Genomic DNA, 14,490 nt, shown 5'->3' on the forward strand with positions numbered 1-14,490 from the left:
AAAATAATTTTTGCTCAGTCATATGGCTGGGTATGGCTTGAAAATTGTCCATACTGATTCCGATACCACATCAATACTTTTTATGATACAGTTTGCTTAACATGTTTACTATATCTGGGATGTAAATGTAGAAGAACATGCACTGAAGACACAGGCATAGCCTTGACAATCACGCAGTGGGTAACCATCTGTACTGTCACTTTGTAGGTGTATTCACTGTTGATATTACCTTGTACTCAAAGCAGGAGACACAGAGGTAGAGGAGATCCAGCAGGCGGTTGAGCTGTGACACCGACAGGTCTGTGAACCACTTCTGTAACACCAGCTCGTCAGCATTTTTCAACACCCACAGCAGACAGATGAGCAGACTACGACTCGACTCCGCCGAGAAGCTCCCGTGCTGCCGACTCGCCTGCAGAGATTGGCCAGGAGGAATCAACAGGGAGGAAATAACACAGAGGGGGGGGGGGGGGGGTTAAGAAATGACAGCCTCATGTTTAGTAAGAATGACCAGCAGGAGAACGTTCCCCTTAATTGCAGATACTGCTAAAAGGAAGCTACCTGCGAGTTGAGCAAGAAGCTGCTTGGCCGAGACATTGGGGTGGGGGTGGAGGTGCCTGCTATCGCCATGGCGACAGTCTGGCTGATCATGCTGTTACCATCTCCCTCTGCCTCTTCGCCATTGCTGCCCATCGCTGCCCCCTGGGGACCGCCTGGCCGACCCCACTGGTTATGGGACTCTAGCAACACGGAAAAAGGAAAATTAACCGATTATCTGGAATTAGGGAAGAAAAATAGTAAAACAAAGTTGGTCTAAAGTTCTCAGTGTGATGAAGGGATACAAGAAAGTGAAACTGGTATGTGGACGGAATGAGGACAAAAAGAGTAGGGTTCAAAATCACTGATGAGGAAAACTACCATAGACTGATCACACCACATGTGGCATCAGACAAAAACGAGATAAAGATACCACACACAATACTGTATGTTTAATTGTACATTTAAAGTAGCTGCAAATCTCTACCTGTAAAGTCATGGAGCTGTGGTAGTGTTTCCATGACGATGCCAATGAGAGGAAGGTAAAGCATGGCGACCCGGGCCTTGACCTCAGGATCAGCGTAGCGCGGATCAGAGTCATGGCTGGACAGGAGGTTATGAACGACATTCACCACTTTCTTATGCAGGCCAAACATCCTGCGGGTAGACAGACCAAATAAAAATAAAAAAAACAATAAGAAAACAAAGAGATATGGTTCTCAATTTCAAGTGTAAAAAAGCACAATGGATGAGAGAATAAGACAACCTACTCACACAGAGATAACACTGCATACACATGAAGCCTGTCAGCATGCAAACAGGCTTATCTATCACCACCAGATACAAGATCCAAGCAGACAATACTTCTTTCCTTTCTCTACAATACATGTTTAATGGGTACACACACACACACACACACACACTCTGTGTGACCCTTCAACTCTTCCTCACAAATAAACTAAACTCTTTCTTGATAAAACAATTTTCATATGTGAAGCAAGCGTCATCCGAGGAATACTAACCCTTCGTTGTCTGGGTCAAGTATTACAGACAGCTCAGACAGGACCAGCCCAGCCAGGAAATGTTGCTCTCTGAAGGGGACAGACAGCTCAAACATGTTGGCTATCTTTTGGTCCTGGACATGTGTGGAGAACCCAGAGCTCTGTGGGAGGACAACACACAACATCCAAACATGTAAAACCACTCAGACTTGAGCTGAATACTTTTTAAATGAAGCGAACATGTCTTCTGGGACTTTTGGAGTATCTTTGTGTTAAATAGTGGTTAAACTTATGATCTGAAAAAATACAATTAAATTAAAATGTTTGTTAAGAATGTTTAAAGCTCCCCTCCAGACACGTTTTAAAGTATTACTGTGCTATAATTAATCCACTATTTCTTCTTCATTGAGAAAATCTAGATCTGGCCTCACCCCACCTACTACAGCTGTTCAGGTCAGGTTGATCGGGGAAAGAGCAGTGGGCATCAAGGTCGTGGCACAGAGCCCTGATACCACTATCACGATTTGGCGTCTGGTCTACTTTCTGTTAGAGGAACCATCGGAGAGACTCAGCCATAAATGTTTGACTAAGATGAAGAGTCGGTTGCAACTAGCAGAGATATCAGAATGGTAATCGCAGTAAGCATTTATATTTGTTTATGTTGCTTATTAACGTGTAACGGGCAGTGGCTGACACAGTGCAAGAGGTTTTGAAACAGACAATAATATCTTTCTTGGTAGATAGTGGTCTTTTTGGTATTTAGTGTAGGGGAGCTCCATGGTGTTGCATCTAAATACTGCACTTCCATGTTTGCTGGCAAAACTTTCATTACGCTAATGAGAATCTGCAGTGGGTTCAGGTTTTGCTGTTGCTTGGAGTCTGTTTTACTGTCGATATATGTTGGAATTGCATATTAGACAGCAATGGGCTTTCATATTTGCGACACACCAAATCTAGCTTGCCCCGTGTACGTTTGAATCTCTGATTTTAGTTAAGTGCACAGACAATCTCTCACTTCTGGGAAGGAATGTGAAAACCCCTCTAGCAACAAACTTTGCAGATACAAGTCAGTATATTCGAATCAGATTTAGGAGATATACACATTTTGAGTGTAAGGGCTGCATAAGAAATGACAGCTAGTTGAGTTGTACCCATGACCCGTTGGAGACATCACTGTAATATTTGTTTTGTTAGTGTAGGACTGTTTCACAGACTTTCCCTATATCATTTTTTGACCAACCTGTGAAGTTGCTGAAGACACAGAAGGGGAAGGCGAGGCAGGCGGTGTGAGCAGACTGCAGGGCAGGTTGAGGGTGACGTAGTGTTCATGACTGCAAACAATCCTCAAGAAATCAAGCCTCAAAGACTCCAGGGTTGGGTTCTGCAGAGCGTACAGCTTTGTGGAAACCTGGAGAGAGTAAACAATATAAATTAATTTGTGTTTTTTACAGAATATTACACACATACAGATACAAGAAAAATAATAATTGGAGTATGTGCTTTCAAGAGAACTGAGATATTTATACATGTTATATTAGCATTAGAAGTAAGCTTCACAGCACCAGAATATAGACAAAAAGGACAATAGCTAGCAGTAGTCTCCACTAAATAATATCCATACTGAAAGGACATCTTTTTTTAGGAGCCATACAAACACATTTGTGTAATTGTCATACTTCTGATTTTAGGTCTACTTTATCTTCACTCATATTAATCCAGCTAAAGTTGTATTGTTCTTTATCACGAAAAAAAGATAGTCATACAAGGGATGTACAACATATTTGTGAATCCAAAAAAAGGCATCTACCTGTTTCCAGTATGCCCTGATTAGGGTGAAGACAAAGCCTCGGTCCATGACTGACAGCAAGTCGTTGAGGAAGAAGGCCAGACTAGTGTTTAATCGCTCCACCAACTCTAGGTCCTGATTGGATGAGATACACATTTATTAAAAGGTTTCCAGAGTTGTCAGTTTGAGTATGACTTCTGCTTTGATACATTATATAAAATCAACGAAACCAGACAGGGGTACTTTGTAAAATCTCTATAGATTCCCTTGTAAACACCCCGATGATATTCGACAAACTGTGATTGGGGTAACCTCACCAGGCCATTACTTACCTTCTGGAAGCGAGACACAATGTCGCCAGCAATGGTGCTGACCAGGGCTGTAATGTCATCCATGAAGCGTTCTGGGAAACGGTTCTTCCTGGGTGACTCTAAGCGTTCAGTGAAGTACAGATGGTGGATAATGCTCTTCACCTGTGGTAAAGATCAAGTACTTCACTGTGATGACTAATAAGAACTATAGGAGGCATCCATTCATCTCAGGCCAAGCAGTTTCTAGGTGTAAAAATGTTGATTCCTACCATGAGTTCAAAGAAAAACCAGGCCTGTTGTAGAGCACCCTCCCTGACGCTCCCACTGCTCACCACCCACTGGAGGGCCAACTCCTCATGGAAGAGCTGAGTAGAACAGGAGAGCAGACAAGGGAGAAAAAGAGATGGATATGGAGAGAGAGGGGTGGGGGGGAACAAAGCCAGACAGACAATGTGAGGCACAAGGAGAAGTACCACTGTCCATCTTGAATTAAAATATACCTATACCTTCTTTAATACAGAATACAGTAAAGCTCCTGCCCCCGTATACACACACACACACACACACACACACATCACAGTAAGCAATTCAAAACACGATAAAAATCATATAATATCATTTGTTGGGTAAAACAACTTACATTTCATGTGAAATAAAATGAAAAATGCACCCCTAACACCATAGAAATAACAGTATGCCATAATGTAACTTTGTGATAATAAATTTATTTCAAGTAAATAATAATTTTAAGCAAGGAATCGCTGTCTGTTTGTTTGTGTGTGCATGCATGCTTCACATATCTCCAGAACCGTTCATCTGATCTACTCCACACTTGGCGTATGTATCATTGGGGACCCAAGGGAGTGCTTTTGTCAAATTTGGTGCAATGTAGACATGCAAACATTCAATATTGATTAACTTTGAATAAACAAGCTCTGCTCTGTTCAGCAGCGGCAGCAGGGCTGAATCTAGCATGTCGTCTGCATCAGGCCGCTCATTGACCGCAGCTCATATTTCATCAGTGTGATAATTACTTTACTTTATAACGGCAGTGGTTACGTCAGAACAAGCAACTCATTTCCAGCTGTTCACGGATGTTTCTGATTGCGAGTAACAGTGATTTCGGTGTGTTTTTTTGGACCAGATGTACTGATTTGGAGCCCCAGGCGAACACCGTCAACAACAAGTACATGTTCATGGTGGGGCTTTCAATTCTAATATGATGCTGCATAGTTTAATGAATAATAATGCATCATATCGGAATAGTTATATTTTGTGAGTCAAATCAAAACGTAAGCAGCAACATGTCAGGTACATGTTGGCTACAATATTTTCCTCTCAAATAGAATTACACAACAAATATTATACAGTTAAATGATGTATGTTTGATTGCTTTGGGTTCTTTTGAAAGTTATTTCAGGGTACAATCACTTAGAATAGTAACATGTTTCAGTATTCTTCATATCTTAATATTATAACAAATTTATAGCTGTATAGATCTTAGAATCAAACTTTGGGCCTATTTCACTGGTGTTGCTGATCGTGAGGATCCGTAACTTGGGCGTGTGAAGCATTTCATGGCATATGTATGTTTAAGACTCCAGGAAGCAGAGTGTCAAGAGTGAAGTTGCTTGATGAGCGGTTCTTGAGAAAGCTACAAGCAGCAACACCAAAGGCCAACAGGTATGCTTTGAACAGGCACTGCACTCGTGGTATAAATGTCTGAAGTGTTGAAAATATGTTCCTGTGTGCATGGAGAGGTTAGGGGAGAAGAATATACTAATTTAAGAGTTATACATCAGTCATTTATTTAGCTTTGTGCTTTTATGCAAAATCGGTCAGGCTAACTAACAGACTGACTCTTGTGCACCAAGTCTGGAAAGTCTAATCATTTGCAAGTCAAATCATTTTTTGGGGATACTTACCATGTTTGCATTTATTTATATCTCTTGTAGGGTCAACATTAAGTGATTGGAAGGCAAACTATGTTGCAGTTTCTTCTATGAAAACCAAACACATATGTACTCAAGGGGACTTCCCAGACTAAGTCAGCCAGACAGCATCAGCCCGACAACAACCAACATTCATGTCACATGAAAAACTCCTCGACACATTCAGAACAAGAGGCACATCTGTGACATTCAGCATTCAACAAACTCCACAAGCACCAAATACGACATCAACCAATCCGGACGCACACATTTACAGACAAGACAGGCGAGGAGGAAAAATACAGAGGTGGGCGGGGTTTGGCTCCCTTCCCCAGTGCAAGTGGCTCTACCTTTTTTGTGGGCAACCGTCCTGTTAAAGTTTGCAAGAAACTGGCGCTCTCAGTGTGCGAAGACATGCGATTGCCACAGCGCTCCATGGCCTATGGGTGGGATGAATGGAACGATGACAACAAGGTTAGAGGAGCAGAAACAGGAGCGTGGGGTTGCACCTTTTCCCTCAGCACACAGGGAAAATGTGTCTGCTGGGTCCCACGCATCCACACACACACACACACACACACACACACACACACACACACACACACACACACACACACACACACACACACACACACACACACACACACACACACACACACACACACACACACACACACACACTAAACACACTAAACACACTAAACACTTTGTGATCTCTTGCACACACTTGTCAGACATGAAGACAAAAACAATTAGACACAGGACACGGCCACAACACTAAAAAGCATTGTACCCATAATCTAAAACAGTCAAATACATAGTTTGGTTGCTTGAAAGGAGGGATGCAAAATGGCTGCATGAAGGGCCGATAGATAAAGTGAAATTGCGTATTGTTTTTTACTTTTGCTTTGATGTTACAGCCATGTCTTAATCATGCAACATCCTGCATCCCTCCAGGTGAAGAAAAATTTCTGAGACATAAAATGACGTAAGAGTAAACCATCCTACAGTATTAAAGTATTATATTTGTTAGGAAGACTAACAAAATGTTCCATCCATAGTTACATGGCTTAATTTCCTGTTGTAATCTAGCATGAAATGTGATGATTACAATATGTAGAATTAACTTCTTGTTTTCTTGATATTCATATCATTGAATGTTTAAATTAGTGAAAAACAAAGGCTTGTGTCATGATGACAACGTATAATGACAGCGGACATAACATTACATGAAGATGGAAAGTGAAGCTGACAAAGGACCTCACACGTGTTCACATACACACACACTCACAGATACACCATGCTCCAGTGACAACATGAATGCTGTGCAGGGTAAGTAGAAATTCATGCAGTGGGAGTGGAGACTATGAGGTTAATGCAGAGGGAGTGAATAACTGTTAGAAGCGGAGAGGGGAAAAGAAAATAATAGATGAAATAAAATGAATGCAAAAAAATAAAATACTGCAGATGAAGATGATTTCTAACACTACTCCTTTTTCTCTACTACTCCAACAATGTCTTGATTTTTAGTTTAGCAATAACCGATTACTGTAATCACAAAATGGCAGTTTAGCTTGACAGAGAAAGAAATTATGTAATTATGGTAAACTGAATTTTTATTTTTTTACTTAGACTACATGTCATGTTATCATGCAAGTACTGAGAAAAAGGGAGGCGTTAGAATTTACAAGTACAGAGGGATGACACCTGAGACTAGCATGAGAGATAGAGGGGTCATGGAGGCGGCTGCGCTCCCATTTATGGGATCCAGGGTGGTGATTTTGTTTACCAGAATACTGTAATATTCAGAAGTTTTGGTCTTTTGTGTCTTGGTTCTTCACTAGTCACATTGTATTTAGTTTAGAAATCTATTGTTTGGAGAAAGTTAGCAAAACAATGGTTGGCGATCATAGTTATTGACTTAAAACCTCCAGAAGTAGCTTCACGATAGGAGGAGACACACATGAAGATATGATTATGGATTGCCCCAACGCCCACCTGTTTTTCAGTAAATCTGGCAAAGTACACTAATTAACCAAAACTCCAAATATCCCAGTATCCCTTCAAGGTGAATAAGGCGAGTTTCTGTTTTTCTTTTTTTTGTGAGGCAAAGTGGAGAACGGTGCATTCATAAAACCACCTGCATGGTTTCTGGAGCAGACCCAGGGCTGGATCCCCAGGGGGCACTCTTACAGCCCATGGTGTGCACCCACGAGTTGGAGCGGTCTAACCCCTAGGTGTGCCGAGGTCAAAGGACACAAGGCAGGCAGGAAGCAAGGGAATGAGCGAGCAGCACGGGGGAAGGAATAACGACAGGTTAAAGAGGTTCAGAGGTCAGGACTGCTGATGCTCTCTCCCTTTCTCTCTCTGTATAAGAAATACCTTCCTCTCCCTCAGAGACAAGATAAGAGCGGTTCAGTAAAATATTAGCAGCAAAGGGAACATTCAGCAAGCAAAGGGCTGCATTCACTCACTCTTCAGTTATAGGTTGAGTTAAAACATGTTTGAAGAGGACAATCACAAATTAAAACAAGACAAACCAAATGACAACAGATACATTAAACCGAATAAAAAGAAATATAATCAGTAGAGGCTGACAAGGTTTGTGTATTCTTAATGAAACAATGTGCTATTGTATCTCCATCTGCTTTCTGTAAACGTCTCTTGTGACTTTCACAACCTGCACACATGGGAGCACCGTGTGTGCATGTCTGTGTGCGTGTCTGTGTGCGTGTCTGTCTGTTTGCATGTCTGTGTGCGTGCCTGTTCGTGCATGTCTGTTTGCATGTCTGTGTGTGCATGTCTGTGTGCGTGTCTGTGTGCGTGTCTGTGTGCGTGTCTGTGTGCGTGTCTGTGTGTGCATGTCTGTTTGCATGTCTGTTTGCGTGTCTGTGTGCGTGTCTCTGTGCATGTCTGTGTGCGTGTCTGTGTGCGTGTCTGTGTGCGTGTCTGTGTGTGCATGTCTGTTTGCAAGTCTGTGTGCGTGTCTGTGTGCATGTCTGTGTGCGTCGTGTCTGTGTGCGTGTCTGTGTGTGCATGTCTGTTTGCATGTCTGTGTGCATGTCTGTGTGCGTGTCTGTGTGCGTGTCTGTGTGCGTGTCTGTGTGTGTGTTAGGTTGCTGCTACAGCGGTTAGAGAGATAAGATGTCCACTCTTATGTTTACGCATTGGCTATACAGTTTACATGTGATAAAATATCCACCTGGGTCAATGTGTGCACATGGTAGGCCTCTGCATTGATGAGGGCGAAGAACTACCGAGTAGAGTTCAGTACAATCACTGTATATGCATACATGTCTAAAATAGATCACAAATCAATGAGGGCTGCTGGAATATGGCAATGTTGAATATTTAACTCTGACATCCACATGCAGTGTGGACAAGGAAAAAAACGCAGAAGGCCTCTAAAAGCACTGAGATAATAAAACAAGGTACAGGTTTATGTATAACTGAACACATTTCTTTTGGGGACCTTACCTTGCTGCCAATGATGGAGCGGACCTCGTCGTCAGGTGAGGTCGGTGTACCAGAGATGTCGGGGTTACTGTTACTAAGGCTACGGGAGCGGTTGAGGTTGAGGCTGGCTGGTCGAACAGCGGAGCGAGCCATGGTGGCGTAGTGAACCGAACCTCCCAACCCCCCCGGGCCTGGGACACACAGAGGAAGGAAAATGGAATAACTGGGGTGTGGTGGGAATAACCACTTCTACCGAGTCATTATGGGTCTGCTCCCAATGTACACATTCATATATGTACCAAACCGCGCCGCTTACCAAAAAGCCAAACACAACCCTTCATCTTACATGGGGTGAACACAAAGGTCATGAACATATTTATTCATAAGTGATTATAATTCCTCGGAGCAACCGACGGGTCTTGCAGTGGATGGTTAGTAAGCCAACACGGGACAGATTGCAGGAAATCGGGTACCACACGTCTAAATGGAGTATTACTTGAAGAACTAAAAGTAACTTTAATTTCAAAGGGAAGAATAATGCATACAGATTAAGATGTACAGTGGTGGGCCATATCTACCTGTCGAGGATGAGTTGGGGTCTGTGTTGGGCAGGCAGAAGACAAAATGGATGTGGAAGGGAAAAACAAAAGATAAAAAGAAATAGAAGGAGCAAAAATTATGGCAGGTAGGTTTGATGATAAGACACCCAGTGAAGGTGAGTTAGGAGTTAGGTGAAGTCAACTTAAAAGGAGAAAACTGAAAAACAGACAAAGAATGAAGAAAAATGTGAGGTGGTTGACTGTTTTGACGGTAAAATACCTGGAGAGGGCGAGTTGAGGTCAGTGCTGGGCAAGCGGAAGACATAGTGGATGTAAGAGGACAACAGGCCATTGCGGCCGTGCATGTCCTGGCTGGTATCCAAGTACTTGTGAAGCCGGTTCACTATGGATGCCATGACCTCAAAGGATGCCTGACCCAGATTCACTGAACACACAGACAGAAGCAAAGTGATAAGTGTGCAAAAATGCAAAGACATGGAAACACACACAGTTCCAGTATGTGTGTGTACACAGGATGACCCACATTAAACTAGACGTCCGAAGAGATTACCACACAGCGACATGTCTTAGCATAACTTGACTTCTGCACTTTTTCATTTTCTGCATGAAATATAATACTGTTTTAGAATCAACTTGTGACTTCAACTTATCATCAACTACACGTGATAAACAACACAACAAACAAAACACACGTGATCTTTTTAGTTAAGTGTAATAGAATGCCATACCTATCTGCCCAGCAATGACTGGCGGCCGCACTACAAGCAACACCAGTTTGTCGAGTAGAAGGTGAAGGAATCGAACCACTGGCTCCAGCTGGGAAGAGTTGAGCGCCGCAATGCTGGACTTGAGCTCGGCCTCCAGGTTGTTCTCCATGATGCGAATGTCTCCTATCCTGACTGGGAACATGTGCTCGTCCAGGGCGTGTACCAAGGCAAAGAACTTATCCAGGTACTGGTCCTGAGGAGGGAGTGGGAGAAATTTGTTGCCAAAACAAATGCAAGACAATGCAGGGAAGGAAGTATAGAAAGACACAGAGATGGCAATAGAACAGAAGCGATGATGAAGATGGATGGAGAGAAAAGAAGGCAAAAGATGAAACAAAACAGGTAGTTAAAGGTAGAGAGAGGTGAAGGAGAAAAAAGGGGGTGGGGAGTCGACACAAAAGTAAGCTTGGATCTTCTCATCTGTAAGTTGGCTCACCAAGTGGAAACCACGAAACTACTACAAGAACACAGTAGAATCCAGCAAGTCTAATATGCCCCAGGAGCAGTGATTTATGAGAACATTAGTCCCAGTTAGGCTCCTAGGGACCAAAGTCAAGCCCTCCACACCCCGGCCGACACAGAGATGGAGTAGACCTCAGTAAATTACTGCCGAGGTGAGCTTCACTCGCTAATGAACTGGTGAGGCGGAGGACTAACTGTGTAAATGTGAAAACACTGTGTGTTTGTTTCTCTTTACTGAAATTTGAAATGATGCTTATCAAAAAAATATTCTACGACAAATAAATCTGCTCTTCTTCATTCCTGAAAAGAAGGTTATTTTATAAATATACGGTTTTAATTTTCCAGCAGTACTTTCTCTCTGCTCACATGTCAACAGGGAAGATAAAGTAAAGAGAATGAAAGGCGGCGAGGTTAGTGCCCATATCCCCCAAAACACGGTACTACTGTTACCTGTGTGTGGATGGTTGAAACAGTCACCACTTCCACATTAAATACTCCTCGATGGTTGTCCACCCATTTCATCCCTGGGAGAGGAACCTGATGTGGAACGATACGCATTCAGGTGAGTAAATCTGTGCTGCTTTGGCAAAATGAACATTTTACAAGCATAGAAAATGAATGATTGGTCACTGGGTACTCCAAAGACATCCTGACATCGTGCTGCAGTTATACGACTCTGTTCAACACTCTTCTCTTTACAGTGCATTAAAACTCTACTGAGAATCTTGTAAAGCACTTGGAAACACACTTATGCCTGTCCCTTTCATATAAATCTTTATTAAATTAATAGTTGCCATAATGTAATACATTTCTTCATACTGTAAAAAAAAACTGTCTTACATCTGGTGAGAGAACAGAGTAAGATTGCGGTGGTTTTTCCAGAGACACAGGCAGACAGAAATGTCCTGTCCGTAGGCGGCCATTCTGCAGCATGGGGATCCACTACAGAGAAGTGGGAAAAAATACATTGAAAGTCAACACAGAGGACAAAAAAGACAAGATAATATAATCAGTATGTAGTATGAATTCACCAGTAATAACAGTAACGACAAGCAGTGCGTGTGTGCAACCATGGAAACAGCCTAAGTAGTTATTGCAGCTGTGCCAGTGACTGTTACCCACCGTGTATCCCACAGGGGTCTCCAGTGGTGTGTTCTGCTTCTGCTGGCAGCTGACGTGGTAGAAGGTGAAGAGGATGTGGTGGTGGTCTGACAGGGAGGCAGGCAGCTTGATCTTGATCTCATCATGAAAGTCAGGGGATCTGTTGACAGCAGTTAGCAAAAACATAAAACTTTTCAACAACATTGTTTCGAGCAGCTTTATATTCAAAACGTTGTTAGATCTGGAAAGACAAAATAAATTAGTTTTCTGAATGTAGACAGGTTTATTGATATGGTTCTGGCTGCCATCTCAATGGCATTCCTCTAAAACCATAAGTCATTCTACTAAGGGCAACGAGTTCAACTGTTCCCCATTAAAACTACTCAGGTCTGCTCTGTGGTCAATGCCTCCTGGATTCTGGTGTGCACTCCACGGAAAATGTTTGTGAATGGGCAACAAGTCAGTCATTAATATCTATATGGTTCCACCATTACCTACATAGGATTTTCATTCTGAAAACTTTTGAGAATGTTTGTCCAAAGCGTTAGGACTTTGCATTTTAGCAATTAGTAGAATTTATTTTTTCAATTTTAGACATTTTCATGCATGTACGACTATGCAAATCAATTGAAATGTCCATATATTCTATTTCCAGCTGAGCCTGTCCATAACTTGGGAATCTGTCTCTCACGACAGGTCAAGTGATCTAAAAAGATAACACATCATAACTCACTTCAGATTCATTTTATATTTAGCCGAGAAACAAACAACCCTGAACTACAGCAGGCCCATCAACAAACCCACTAGGATCACTTTAAGGCTGGAGATTACCAAAACTGAACTAACAAGGTCACAGAAGGCCCTTTATTTCTCATGGGAACAAACATTTTGGATATGGACCAGAAAAAGCACTTGCACAAGAAGCAAGTTATATTACAGTGGGAAAGACAATGTGTCATAGTCTGAGCACATTAAAACAAAAGCAGATACAATCACAAAGGTTGACGAAAACGACCGATTATTTTCGGTTTTCCTCATTTGTTCCTCAAAGAGTTTTGACAAGGGAAATATTGCACCACTTCTGCGTGAAATGCAGACTGCAATTGACCATTACCTAGAAGCACTTCTCAGGGCTGGATTAAGTCCTGATGCATGGTGGTCCTGGTCACAGTGGTACATTATTTACAGGTTGATTAATTTTAGCCTTGAAGGTGTGACCCCTTGGTGACAAATGACAAACCGCTGGATGTCGTAAAAACACCCGATAGTGGTGATAAAATATTAGAGAGCCCTCAGCTCTTATGTAGAGATAGAAGAAACATGTACCAAGGACACCACTTGACAGGGTTGAATCCAGCTATTCTTTAATGAACAGTAATTACATTAAAAAAGGATATCTGTACATTTCTTTTTCTAATCCACTAATCTCATGACAATCATGGAGATAATGTGAGTATAAGGCTCAGCATGTCATATTTCATACCTAACCACTGTCAAGAGAGATCATCAAATAAATCATATTGTAATGATGGTAACTACAGGGCTGAATCAAAATATGTGATTTCTATGGAACATTAGGTCAGAACGTTGGAACATTTGAATAGTTTATCTACGTTTCACCAACCTCCCAATCGCAGGTTCCCACGGCATTCTATAGACTATAATAAAGAACAGAAACGTACCTGTTATGGTACACCACAGCAGTATAGGCTTCTTTCGCGAAATCTGCACAGCTGGACTTCCCAAATATCACCTGGGGGATGACAAATACAGACATTCAGATCAACACAAAGCCATGTTACAATTGACTCAACAAAGAAAAACTCCAAAACAAGAATTGTTTGCTTTTCTATTCTCATCATGGCTTACCGGCATTGCATTGCTTGGATCTTCTCCATTCATAAATTGCACTTTGACTGTAATGTTGCGGGCAGAGCCTTGGCGGTTGGCAAAGTTAAGACTCTGAGGGTTCACATACAGCAGATTCCTAAAAGACAGACATGTACACAGACAGTGAAAACAAGGCACATTATAAACTAATTTAATGTATCCACAGTATACCATATAACATTTTTATACAAAAAATATATGATTTATAATATTAAGTATAAATATATAATATAAAGTAGCAACAGCTTGATGCTACTAGTGGTTCAGCAATGGTTATTAAGAGCTTAACCCTCATACAAATTACATTGCATACTTGATTATTCTGCCTCACAACTTCACAGATGAAATATATGATCTAGATGTGAGACACTGTTTGTGACATTTCTTTAATAAATCAAATATAAATATAAGTGGTGAGGGAATTTTATGATCCGGATCATTGTTGTCAACACAAGTTATGGTACTGGACTGTAACACTGATGAGAAGTGGGAGGAGGCTCCGCAATCGGAAGACCAAAATAACCCTGGATCAGCTGACAAACCGCAATGACGTAGTGGAGTCTGTGGGGGGCAGCCCCACAGAGACAACAGCTGGAACAACACCTGACAAGTAAGCGTGGGAATCTCTTCAGTCTGATTATTAGACTCATTCACATCCTCTGCTACCCTCTAGCATGTCCTAACACTA

At 41.9% G+C, this 14,490-nt stretch overlaps 1 protein-coding gene across 13 annotated transcripts in view; it reads right to left on the reverse strand.

The window, feature by feature from the left end:
- The window catches only part of dock7 (dedicator of cytokinesis 7), a 44,359-nt gene that overhangs the window by 10,646 nt on the left and 19,223 nt on the right, over nucleotides 1–14,490 (reverse strand). For 9 of the 13 annotated variants that reach the window (XM_084011026.1, XM_084011025.1, XM_084011024.1 and 6 more), the window contains exons 15-32: nucleotides 13,782–13,899; nucleotides 13,595–13,665; nucleotides 11,934–12,072; nucleotides 11,652–11,753; nucleotides 11,262–11,348; nucleotides 10,311–10,542; nucleotides 9,842–10,006; nucleotides 9,044–9,213; nucleotides 7,707–7,799; nucleotides 5,917–6,006; nucleotides 3,905–4,000; nucleotides 3,657–3,797; nucleotides 3,346–3,459; nucleotides 2,779–2,946; nucleotides 1,560–1,699; nucleotides 1,025–1,194; nucleotides 562–740; nucleotides 230–412 (exon numbers count right to left, since the gene is read on the reverse strand). In XM_084011026.1, the coding sequence (XP_083867152.1) occupies nucleotides 230–412; nucleotides 562–740; nucleotides 1,025–1,194; nucleotides 1,560–1,699; nucleotides 2,779–2,946; nucleotides 3,346–3,459; nucleotides 3,657–3,797; nucleotides 3,905–4,000; nucleotides 5,917–6,006; nucleotides 7,707–7,799; nucleotides 9,044–9,213; nucleotides 9,842–10,006; nucleotides 10,311–10,542; nucleotides 11,262–11,348; nucleotides 11,652–11,753; nucleotides 11,934–12,072; nucleotides 13,595–13,665; nucleotides 13,782–13,899 (2,458 nt within the window). The remainder of the gene's footprint in view (nucleotides 1–229; nucleotides 413–561; nucleotides 741–1,024; nucleotides 1,195–1,559; nucleotides 1,700–2,778; nucleotides 2,947–3,345; nucleotides 3,460–3,656; nucleotides 3,798–3,904; nucleotides 4,001–5,916; nucleotides 6,007–7,706; nucleotides 7,800–9,043; nucleotides 9,214–9,841; nucleotides 10,007–10,310; nucleotides 10,543–11,261; nucleotides 11,349–11,651; nucleotides 11,754–11,933; nucleotides 12,073–13,594; nucleotides 13,666–13,781; nucleotides 13,900–14,490) is intronic. The other 4 variants (XM_084011018.1, XM_084011016.1, XM_084011015.1 and 1 more) reach the window with 2 other exon arrangements.

The sequence above is a fragment of the Eutrigla gurnardus genome (genome assembly GCF_963514095.1).
Source record: "Eutrigla gurnardus genome assembly, chromosome: 6".
Classification (NCBI taxonomy): Eukaryota; Metazoa; Chordata; class Actinopteri; order Perciformes; family Triglidae; genus Eutrigla; species Eutrigla gurnardus.